General features: G+C 41.3%; 1 protein-coding gene across 2 annotated transcripts in view; it reads right to left on the bottom strand.

Annotated features, from left to right (window-relative positions):
- The window catches only part of GLI2 (GLI family zinc finger 2), a 246,042-nt gene that overhangs the window by 186,903 nt on the left and 46,395 nt on the right, over positions 1 to 12,744 (bottom strand). For both annotated transcript variants that reach the window (XM_048869923.2, XM_048869924.2), the window contains exon 2: positions 706 to 856. In XM_048869923.2, the coding sequence (XP_048725880.2) occupies positions 706 to 826 (121 nt within the window). In that variant the 5' untranslated portion in view covers positions 827 to 856. The remainder of the gene's footprint in view (positions 1 to 705; positions 857 to 12,744) is intronic.

The raw sequence follows: 12,744 nt of genomic DNA, 5'->3' as shown, positions 1-12,744 counted from the left end.
GTCCTCTTGCACTCTTGAATTTAGAGTGGAGTATCAGCAGTGACAACCAGAAATGAGATAGTAATCTTTTTAGCTCATTAGAAAAAAAAAATCAAAGCAGATGCAAGAAATATAGATCTTCTACCACAATGATGATAACACAAAATGCACTCAGCTCTACCAAACCTAGTAAGGAACATTTTAATTTCCATGTGGCTAAGTGTTACACAAAATGCTGCATATATCAAATGAAACCAGGCATCAGTGAGATCAGTGACTCAAAATTTTCTAATGATTATATTTAATTCAGATTTAGTTTAACAAGAATGGAGTCCTCCCGTCTTCTGACCCCCAAGTCTGATTTGGTCACGTGTCATGCAGAGTCATCATGCATCCGATGAAGTGAGCTGTAGCTCACGAAAGCTTATGCTCAAATAAATGTGTTAGTCTCTAAGGTGCCACAAGTCCTCCTTTTCTTTTTGCGAATACAGACGAACACGGCTACCACTCTGAAACCCATCATGCTACAATAACCTGTTGACTGCTACACCATGACACAGAGACTGCCAGCTGTCAGCTTACAGTTCTGGTGAGACCTTCGAAGGCCAGGAATCCCAATGAACTCAGCATATTCACATGAGAACATATGCCACCATTCTTATTAAATTCTAACAGTCTAATGAAAAACACTCCTGCTGTTTTCAAAGTGTGGAAAACATAAAGTACCTCCTTGTGCTGCTGCTGCTAAGGGAGCAGGTTTCTTCCCCATTTCAGGAAAGCCATTCCCCTCCAGAATTGCACCTTTCCCTTCTTTTTTCCCAGCAGCAGTTGAAGCGGAAGTTTCCATCTTAGATGCGCATATTCCAGCTCAGGAACCCTAAGGAACACAAAACAAAAACACATTTCTGTCACTTCTTGAACAAAAGAAGCAAAATGAGCCCCATGAGGGAGAGGCCAATATATCATCACAATCCAAAAGTAAATTAAAAAAAACAACAAAGATCTCCTAAGTTTCTTTCCCTAGCAGCCTGGCTGCTATAATTATAACCAGAAAGGGCTTGGCTCTGCAAAGCGTGGAGTGCTCTCAATTCCCATTGATGTCATGGGAGTTGAAGAGGCTCAGGACCTCAAAGGATCAGGCCCATTTTTTTAATTAAAAGTTTTGACTGGATTTTATTTTGTGGGTTATTATACAACCAATCCACAGAGGGGATTGCATTCCTCCAACAAACAGAGAGAAAAACTGATAGTGGGAAGAAAAGGAATGGAGTCGAATGTGAAGGAGAGATGGAAGTTTTGACTGAATGAGCAGCATGTAAAGTGGTAGTGACATACAGAGGTTTAGTGCGTATAAAAAGGAATAATTGATTATACATGTTGAGCAACAAGCTGTCATAATAAAACTTCAAGTGGGGGCCAGAAATTTTCAAGAATTTGCAGTTTCTATGTAGAGAAGAAAAGGAGTACTTGTGGCACCTTAGAGACTAACCAATTTATTTGAGCATGAGCTTTCGTGAGCCACAGCTCACTTCATCAGCTGTGGCTCACGAAAGCTCATGCTCAAATAAATTGGTTAGTCTCTAAGGTGCCACAAGTACTCCTTTTCCTTTTGCGAATACAGACTAACACGGCTGTTCCTCTGAAATATGTAGAGAAGCTAATTTAAGGTGAACATTTGTGCTCAATTACTCCCCACCTCCACACCATTTTTCAACCCACTTGAATGATAATAAACAATAGGTACTTAACACCCTATGCAACACTCAGGCAAAACTTCCATTGAGTCTTGTCTGTTCAATTCAGGTTCTTATTTCATGCCCAAAGTCATATCTGATAATCAAATTTTTGCCTGAGTTAAGGAGTGCCGAATTATGCAACCTAAGCTGCATCTTAAAGCGCAGGATATCATAGCACAAGTGTATCTTTATTCATATCTGTAAGACACCCCCCGCCCCCATCCTCCCAAAACACTGGTTCTGCGTGAGAAAGAAAGACTAATCCAATACAATCCTAAAGTGGGTTTCCCCTAGAGGCCCCACCACATTTTCATTTCTGGTCCTCGTCCACATTAGTATAGCTGAAGGCTTCCTAGCTTTATTTGAGATGTCAGTTTAGTTCCTACTTTGGGAAAGGTGGAGGTGGGAGATACTGAAACCATTTGGGGTCTTGAGAGAAATCACAGCAAGATCCCACTCCCTCTTCCATTTTTAATTATAGTTTGTGTAAATTATCCAGCCTCAAAAATTTGCTGGAATACACAGGGTGCTTCAGTTACAGGAATTAACTGGATCAGCCAAAAAACTTCTCGGAAAGAGTGAGAGAACTTTTGGGTTGGAGTCAGTTTCACTGTAACAGCATCACTTCAGATTTTCCTCACTTTACATTGTGAATAAAGATTTACAGAGTCCTGAACAGCTTTGATTAAAGAAAGTCCACATGCCTTGCAAACTTTTCTCCATATAAAGATTCTGGGAACTCCCATTTGTTTTGTCTGATACATTTTACTCTTTCCTTGGCTGAACCCAGATGTGAGCTCTTTTTTCCCCTTGCCACCTTGATGATTTTTTTTTTATTTTAATGTTTTTATATCTTTAAAAAAATAAAGAAAAAAATGTCTCTCTCCTCTTGGATTAGTTTACTGTATTATAATGATTCTTATTGTTTGTATCGTTGTAGCACCTTGGAGCTTCAGTCATGGACCTCGACCCCATTGGGCTTCTTGCTAGTGCTTTTTTCACTAAGCTGCTTTCTGAGGCTTTGTCTACGCTAGCATTTTTGTCGGTCAAGCTTTTGTTGGTCGGGGTGTGAAAAAACACCCCCTGACCAACATAAGTTTTACCGACAAAAGCACCGGTGTGGACAGCACTGTGTCGGCGGGAGACGCTGACATAGCTACTGCTGCTTGTTGGAGTGGTTTAATTATGCTTGTGAGAGAGCTCTTTCCCATTGGCACACAGCGGCTACACAGGAGACCTTACAGCAGCGCAGCTGCAGATGTACAGGTGTAAGGTATGTAGTGTAGACATAGCCTAAGGCCCTGCTTCAGTGAAGCATCCCTAATTCAGAAAGGGCACTTAAGTACGTGGTTAACGATAATACTCACTTAAGTCCCATTGAAGTCACTGACTGGGACATAAGCAGTTGTTGAAGGTTATCCTCATACTTAAGCATTGAAAAGGACTGGAATGCTTTCTGAATCAGGACCTAAATAAAGGGCTTTGCAAAGACCCAGGGTGTCCACACTACAATTGCTGCTGCAGGTATGCGAATGCAGTATAGACACATACTGTAATGACAGAAGGGGTTTTTTTCTCGCTGCAATAAATCCAACTCCCAGTAGCTAGGTAAGAATTCTTTCATCAACCTAGTCGTATCAACAGTGGGATTAGGGCATGAAACTTTTCACAGCCCTGAGCAACCAGGCTACGTTGACCTAAGTTTGAAGTGTAAACCAGACCCCAGTCAGCAGCATGAATAAGCCATTTCCCCCCTGGTATTGGTAATATTATGAGAAACCAAACAAACTGATTTAGTCTGACTGGTATTTTTAAAGAGACAAGGGGGATGAGTGAATATCTTTTATTGGACCAACTTCTGTTGGTGACAGAGACAAGCTCTTCAGCTCTGTGTAAGCTCGAGAGCTTGTCTCTCTCACCAACAGAAGTTGGTCCAATAAAAGATATTACGTCACCCACTTTGTCTCTCTAATATTCTGGGACCAACATGGCTATAACAACACTGCCTACAACAATGGCTTTTTTTAAAGTCAGTGGTGTTCAGTGCAAAATACTAAGATGACAAGACTTGGCAATCTTTCCGGCTTAATCAGCAGAAAGCGAAAATAAACAAACTCTTGAGTGATCAGAGAACTGACTCCTCAGTATCAGTTTCTAAACAATCAGCAAGGCTTCAGAGGGCAAGTTACATAGAGCACAGAAAAAAGCTGTAAGTCCTATCTTGCCTCTCTTAGCGCCACAATGCAGAATCTCGCCCACAGTCGTTATTTTTAAAAATAAAACCATCTCTTCAGCTTTCCACATGGTCCTCTTCTCCCTCTACTGTTCTCCCAAGCTCTGTAGCAGTAGCCTCCTTTCTGTCCCCCCTGCTGGTGCAAGAGCCTTCGCCTCTGCAGTTCCTGACTTCTGGAAGAGCTGTCCTGTATTTCTCTGCCTCCTCCATTCTCCATATACATTAAAGTGTCAGGGGAAAAAAGCACTTTTCTCCCTTCCCTCTACATTTCTTTCATTTTCCTCTTGCTGTTTAAGGTGCCAGTTCTGCAAACACTTGTTCACGTGCTTGAAATGTGATACACAATTATAAGCTTGACTGATCCCATCTGAACTGCACAAGTACCTATGCAGCACTAAGTAGGCCCCTTAAGTCCTGCTGTCCACGCACACACTGGGCTCAACGGCAAACATGGAATGGGTTCATTGGGGCCAAGCTTTACAACAATTTAATCTAGAAATTACTTTGGGTTACAGATGATGTATGAAATAAATACACTCAATCGAAGGAGTGTTTGACCTAGGTCTGACATTCTGGGCTTCTGTTCGCTAAGCAAATAAACATCAGAGGCTAAATTATTAGTCTGCCACCTGTGTCTTCTTAGTCCCTCCTTTCAAGGTTTTCCACTTTTGTTTGGTTTCAGAGTAACAGCCGTGTTAGTCTGTATTCGCAAAAAGAAAAGGAGTACTTGTGGCACCTTAGAGACTTATGCTCAAATAAATTGGTTAGTCTCTAAGGTGCCACAAGTACTCGTTTTCTTTTTGCCACTTTTGTTTGAAACCTGACCCCTCCCCTTCCCTCAGGGCTTACTGTGTCCACTGAGCTGCAAAGTTGCTCTGTGTTTTGGCTGTTACATACTATCATGCTTAGTAAAAAATAATTCTTCTTGCAAAGGAACTCATTTCCATCGTGGATGTGCAGATTATGGCCAACATTTTCCAACTTGGGTGCCTAAAGTAAGTAATCTAGATCCATATTTTAGGCATCTAAATAAGTGGCCTGCTTTTCCGTAGTGTTATACCCACAACTCAAATCAACAGAAGATGTAGGAGTCTTGAGCAACTTTTACATAGGTGCCTAAAGATTTAGAGGCCTAATTTTAGGCACATGGGATTGAAAATTATGTCTAGAAGGACCAATTTTCAAAAGCATCTAAGGGTTATAGAAGCACAAGTCCTGTTGGCTTTCAATGAGACTTGTGCTCATAAATGCATTTGGTGCTTTTGTAATTTCAGTCGGTATCGATAAGGTAATTAGTCCCTAACAAGAATATTTCTGTGCTCTGGAAGTGCAATAAAGCTAATAGTGAAGAATATTTCTGCTTTTAGGCTCTCTGCTTCAGTTCCAGTGCAATTCTTGTGTCTTGCAAATCTAGACACTTCAGGCTAAATTTTCAACAGTGACTAGTAATTTGGGGTGCCTCGGGAGTGGGATGCCCAGCCAGAAAGACTGTGAAGTGGCCTGCTTTTCAGAAAGTGCTAAGGGCCAGAATTGTAAAGGTATTTAAACATCTAACTCCCGTTTAAATCAATGGGAGCTAGGGACTAAACTGTCCTACAAATCTGGCTCTAAGTGTCGACTCTGCAAACCAGGCCTCTTTAAAAGGTATCTAAATTTGGGCACCCCAAAAATGGAGGCCTCCAATATCACTGGTTGCTTTCGAAAATATGGCCCTCAGTTACTGCTCTGTGTATTTGAATCTCTGTTTTTACGTTAAATATGAATGAAAAAGATCACCAAGTGATTATCATAAATGGTTGCATTAGAATAGGTAAATCCTTCTCAAGCACGAGATTAGAAAAAAATAGAATGCAACGACTCTAATCTTATAGGATTTAAGAGATTTAGTGGAAATAAGTCTATAATTATTTTTGCTTTGTTAAGGGTACTGGGTTGCTGAGAGAATTGGAAATAAGATATGGGGCCTTTTGCCTCTAGTCCCTGGTTCTCCAGGGTGGTAATGACCATCTGAGAGTCATTCAGTAGCCAATGTCGGTGGGTAGGTGGGTTTCAGATTGTTCCTAAGAAATAGGTGTCCCCATCACATAAGCAGTAACTGGCAGTCTTGCTGACAGTCTCAGCAGAGCAGCCAGGGAATACATAGGCAGATCAACTGAATTACCTTCTGACCTTTAGATGGGGTTGAGTGGTCAGGCAGTATAAGGAAAGCTTCCACTCCCACCACCATCCAGTATGTGTTCTGGAGGCAGCATAGCTTCATGGTTAAGGCACAGACCTGGGACTCCAGATAGCTAAATTTTCTTCTTGGCTCTGCCACAGATTTTCTATGTGACTTCACCTCTCTATTCCTCAGTTACCACATCTGTGAAATGGAGACACCATACTTACCTACCTCACTGGAGTTCTATGAAGCTTAATTTTGTCATGTTTGCAAAGTGCTTTGAGATCCCAAGAAGGAAGAGGCTACAGAAAGTAGTATCATTTTGAGTATAAGGAGATATAAAGTCTATTTTCCAGGGCTGTCAATCCCACCCTATTCATGAGCACGACATTCATATTTTTTAAGCAATACATAGAATATCAGGGTTGGAAGGGACCTCAGGAGGTCATCTAGTCCAACCCCCTTGCTCAAAGCAGGACCAATCCCCAATTTTTGCCCCAGATCCCTAAATGGCTCTCTCAAGGATTGAACTCACAACCCTGGGTTTAGCAGGCCAATGCTCAAACCACTGAGCTATCCCTCCCCCAGATTTTTTTTTTTTTTTTTTGCCCTCTGCTCAGTGCTAAACTTTTTCCACTGCTCTGTGCCACACAGAATTCATGAATTCAGGGACAGATTAATCCTACCTGCAAGCCATTTGGCAGGAAAAAGGGTTTCACGGGGATCCTAGTTTTTACAGGTAAAAACATGCCTATAGGAGTTATGATACAGAGGAAAAACCCTGTGCATTTATTCAAACACCAACCTGCGCCCTTGGTCATTACTCAGAATTAGAAATCCAAAATGGATTACTCAGTTTGTTCTTTAGGTTCGCAGCCTTCTCTACAGGCAGAGGGTTAGGTAATTGATTTTGACACTAATACCAAGCACTGTTCATATCCCCTGTAATACGATTCTGCGGTGGCATTAAAAAGGCAGGTAACTGAGAGCTGAAAGGAAAGTGCTATGGGATTTGCCCTAGACAACCCCAACTATTTTAACAGCTGCATTGTATATTAAAAGGGAGAAATCCCAACAGAATTAAAAACAACAAAGCCACATTTGCCTTTGAGCAAAAACAGAAGCCATAAAACTTTCCTAATAAAACAATCCCTCCTGTTAAATGCATGAGGAATGGTCACAAGTGCTCTTCCAAAACACCCATCTTTTTCTAGGGCCACCAACCTGAAGCTAACTCCCAGCTAGACTTCAAATGAACAGATGCTCATCAGATTCCACTTTATTTATTTTATTAGGAACGTTTTTGTTGAGTTTGAACATTTCTGGGGTTTTCATTGAAAAAACAAGAATGCAGGGAATCTAGAATCTAATGCAGAGAATCTAAAATTTTCGGTAAAAAATAATTACCAATTTTGACCAGTCTACTTCATTTTCTATGATTTTCAGGCTTACTGTGATAAGGCAGCAGACAACAATAAAGCTCAGAGATGGGTCTGTTCCATAAAGAACACAGTAGGGCCAATGAATGGCATTTGAGAGATCAAGAACCAATCTGCCAACACAACATCGGGAGAAAGGCTTCCTAAAGAGGCCTTCAGGTACAGCTCTGCTTCTTTTTCACAGATCTCAAGATATTTATAGAACTCTAAAAATATTTATAGAACTCTAAAATGATGAAATACACAATTAAATTAATTAGCTGAAAATTAAAACCTGTTTCACCTTATACCATCTTCATTTGTATGAACAGAGGGATATTTTCAGAGTCTGTTCTTTAGCAGTGGGCTGTGTAACACAGAAAAAGTCCTTTGCATGCTATCAGTCTGCTTATGAAATACAGTTTGAGCCAAGTGTGGCTCAATACAGTGGTGGTTGTGATCCTTTTCAGTCTTCTGTTCTGGGTTACACAGCTGTGATAGCAGTTATTTCAGTGAAGCCCCCATCTTTACAACAGAGCAGAATCTGACCCCCCCTTCTATCAACAGCAGCCTCATATTAATAAAGTTATTTCTTCCCACATGCCAGAAGTAAATGTATGGAATACTCAAACATGCAGTTTATCACTTAAGGATCTAAAAATGTTTATAAAATATCAGTCAAAAGGAACAGCAGCATAAATAAGAAGTCATGATTAATCACTTGTGAAGTCCTTTGGATGACAGGTTCCCAGTCAAGCCAATTCATTTTCAACTACTCTGCCCTTGGAAATGACTCAAATGTGTATCTTGTAAGGTTTTCACCATGACTTCAGTGTATATGAGGGCACTCACTCTCTACTGCATGTACCTTACAGGAGGAAGGAACCTTACATTGAAGATGACCTGCTCTATTCCTACACCACTGTGAACTATTTAGAACTTCATATTTACTTTATTCCAGACCAAAATCCTCAAAGAGGGTAGATTCAGCATGTTGCTGAGAATCCTCATTTCACTTTGATTTCAAAGAGAGATGAAGATACTCAGTGTCTTATTATAAATTACTTATTTGTATCACCAGCAACCATACTTGGAGTGAACAGCACAGGTTGCAGTAGAGAAGCGTTTGGAGGAAGCACCAGGAAGTCAGTCTGTATGCACATGGCTGGAAAGATAGCTGCAGTTGCAGCATCTCAGAGAATAGCTGCACAACAATGGGGAGGTTAAGGTGGTGTTGATAAGGGAAGAAGGAAGATGGGGAGGGGAGAGCAGGGATCCTGGTAGGGAGGTAGTGATCCAACAGGAGGAAAGATTGTTGGTGAGGGCACACAAAACCACTGGCATGTGGCAGAGTGGGGAATGAGACACGCAGCTATAGGGGGGAAAGGGCCCCTGCAATGGGGAAATGGGGGACAGTGGTATGGGGGAAGGGAGACACACAGAGCCCCTGGAATGACGGAGGAGATGGGGGGAGATGCAGGAAGTCCCTGAAATTAAGGGGAATGTCAGAGTAGAACAAGGGTTGCTTGTGAGTTGGGAATGGAGGGATGCAAGGAGCTCCTGGTGTGTGCAATACACTCAGACTACAAACACTACAAAGCATGCAACCCCTTAGTACACTCTATCACCCACCTGTAGTGGATTAGGGCAGTGTTTCCCAAACTTGGGATGCCACTTGTTCAGAGAAAGCCCCTAGCAGGCCCGGCCAGTTTGTTTACCTGCCACGTCCGCAGGTTTGACCGATTGCGGCTCCCACTGGCCGTGATTCGCTGTGCCTGGCCAATGGGGGCTGCGGGAAGCAGCGGCCAGTACGTCCCTTGGCCTGCCAGGGGCTTTCCCTGCACAAGCGGTGTCCCAAGTTTGGGAAACACTGGTTTAGGGCATGACAGGGTTCACAGGATACAAACAATCTGACTCTTCCATGCACAGAAAAAGGAAAAGGAAAAGTAAGAATGATTGATGTTTTACAAGGAATGAACCTCAATTGTTCTACCATTCTTACAGAAGATACAATATTTAATTTACATGGGATGAAGCCAACAGTTTAAATGCAGATTGGGTTGGTGGCAGTGATCAGAAGTTATTACAAACTGGAGGCCCATAACTTATGAGTTGACTGCATCACATACATCAGCATCACAATTAGCCCTAATGGGCCTACCTGTTGGCAGTCTCAGCAGAAGCCAAAGACGAAATGGGACATGGGCAGTGAACTACTTTCTCTCTTCCCAGAACTGGTCATTTCCAGGTCATGCTTGAGGTATCCTGATGGACAGGAGATAGTACAAGAAGAACCTGTACTGTTGCCATTCAGTGGATTCAGCGTATCAAAATGCCAATTCAGTATTTTCCATGAGTATTAAATTCACTTAGTAACTTGTTAACTTATTTTTAAGCTATTTTGGTTTTCTAATTCTTTTTAAAGAGAGAAACTTGGATTTGTTTCCCGATTTCATGTACATTTTTGATTCAGATAATTGCTGCGGCAAGACACCAGCATAGACTTACAGCCTTGAACAGAAATTATCTTTCACATGCAGGGTTAAAACTATTACAATAAACCATCAAAACATATGAGCAGACACGAAAGCCCAGAGTCAGACACAGATTAAGCATGCGGTCTATGCTGAGACATGCATACAGAGGTATACAACTTTCTCTTCTCTTTTAGAAGTTGTCTTTGTTTCCTACTTTGGAAGAGTGGAGAGGATAGTGGGGTTAGGGGAAGAGCCTTTTGCAGTGGAAAAGGAAAACAAAGTCATACACATACTTTCAAAGCCTATTCTACATGTCTAATCATGAGAGATCTTTCCCATGCAAAATTCCAACAAGCGAAGAACTGTCATGCAGAGATAGTCAAGATGCAATATTCTAACTGAAGGGTTTTTTCCATCAGAAAATGGCTTTTAGGCAAAACAGAAATTTTCACGAAAGAATTGTGTTTGGGTAAAAAAATTTTGAGTTTTCATCGAAAACTTACGGAGCTTTCCATTTTCAGCAACTGAAAACTTTCTGGTTTTTCAGTGAAAACCTCTTCCTTTCTCTCCTGATAACCAAAACATCTACCTTTCAACTTCTCTATATTGTTAGTGATAACTGCTTCGTAAAACTTGAGTAACAAACATCTCCCAGAATGCTGATAAACTCCAAGGTGTTTCTGCTCTGCCAATGGCGCGTTTGCTGAGTACACAGTCCTTTGCCGTGTAGTTATGTCTAGTTTGCTACAAGTGATTAGATGACTAAGACATAAAACTCCACCAAAGGCAAATGATTGCTATGCGATTGCTGCCTGGTCTCATGCAAGAACTGACTTGGTCTAGTGGGCAGTTGCTAGCACCACCAAAAAAATCACTATCACTGATTCATCCTCTCAATAGAGAGACCAAGGAAAAAGCACTTCACCCTTAGATGTGACCTTTCCGTATCAGACTTGAGGGACAGTGGCATGTCATTGTGGGGAAGCTTCTTCTCTTGTTGCCATGCTGGATCTGTTCTCCAGATGAAATGCAATAGGGCTGAGAAGCCAGCAATTTTCATGTGCACAAAACTCACTGGAACAAAAGAAACAAACAAACAAAACGGCACAACTCTCCACTATGGTTTTACCAAATGACAACAAGTTGCTATGGCTGGGCGGAGTAGTTTATGAACCATACTGTTCAAGAATGTAACATCTGGGCATTTTAACTTATTCAACTGGAAGAACTGCACTTTGTGGTAACTGGGCCACGAACTCAGCAATTCAGTTAGTGGTGGATTCTCTCTTGCTGTAACCCAATTATTATTCAGAAGCCATAGTCATGCCAGGACTTTGTGGGATTAAGGAATAGAATGATGAACAGCAGCCACACTGTGTTACTATTTGGGGGAGCTGGATAGTAGACTCTACTGGGATAGCAGAATGCTGATATTTATCAATTTACTTGTACAGTTAACAAAATCCAGCCCCTTGGAAGGTTTTAGACAGTTGAGTCATGCAAATAGCTAGCCTATGAAACCAAGTGTTCTTATTAGCATTACCCTCTTCCATTCCCTTCTGTTGTTTGCTACAATCTAATTTAAGGCAAGAAAATAAGGGTAAACTCTTCAAGACAAGGACCAAGTCTCTGTATTTTTATTTATTTGTTTATTTATTTTTTTAAAATATACTGCCTAGCTTAAAGGGGCCTTGATACTGATTGGAGTTTTGGGTACAACTACAATAAAAATAAATAATAACAAGTAAAGAGTTACTATTGTACACTATAGCTATGTTAATTTCAGTTCTCAGTTATTGGATAAGGGAAAGAAAAAATATTTTAGCCCTCATCAAATAAATTATGGAATAAACAGCATCAGTTACTGGACAGTTCAGCTGTAGCTTGTTTTCTTATTTATACAGAACCATTGGTGTGCATATGAGTTAAAGACAGGACAAACTTTCCTGCTCTGAGAAACTTATAGTCTGAGAAAGCATCCCTAATCAGGAAAGCACTTACTAAAATCTCATTTAAGCCAATGAGACTTAAGCACATTGTTGATTTCTTCCACTACAAATATGTTCTCTCTTCCTTCATTTCTGCCATCTTCCTTGCTAAACAACTCTACTTCTAAAACTTATTCCCTGCTGACTTTGCCACCTTTGACTTACTCCGCAAGCCCTCCCCCTCTTCCTACCTCAATTTCTCCCTCTGCCTGTTTCTTCCAAGAGAAAATTGACGAAGTATGGTGTGACCTTTCCCCCTTCCCCATGGTTCACCCTGCTTTCCATCCTAGCCTTCAACAACTGTCAGGATTTTGTCAGGATCCTGGAGTTCAGAATACAGACCCTGGACTTCAGAAAAACAGACTTTGACTCCCACAGGGAACTGATGGGCAGGATCCCCTGGTAGGCTAATATAAGGGGGAAAGGAGTCCAGGAGAGCTGACTGTATTTTAAAGAAGCCTTATTGAGGGTGCTGGAACAAACCATCCCAATGCGTAGAAAGAATACCAAATATGGCAGGCGAACAAGCTTGACTTAACAGAGAAATCTTTGGTGAGCTTAAACACAAAAAGGAAGCTTACAAGAAGTGGAAACTTGGACAGATGACTAGGGAGGAGTATAAAAATATTGCTCAAGCATTCAGGGGTGTAATCAGGAAGGCCAAAGCACAACTGGAGTTGCAGCTAGCAAGGTATGTGAAGGGTAACAAGAAGTGTTTCTTCAGGTATGTTAGCAACAAAAAGAAGGTCAGG

The sequence above is a fragment of the Caretta caretta genome, chromosome 11 (assembly GCF_965140235.1).
Source record: "Caretta caretta isolate rCarCar2 chromosome 11, rCarCar1.hap1, whole genome shotgun sequence".
Taxonomy (NCBI): Eukaryota; Metazoa; Chordata; order Testudines; family Cheloniidae; genus Caretta; species Caretta caretta.
Note: the sequence above shows the minus strand (reverse complement) of the source record. Positions and strands in the feature narration are given on the sequence as shown.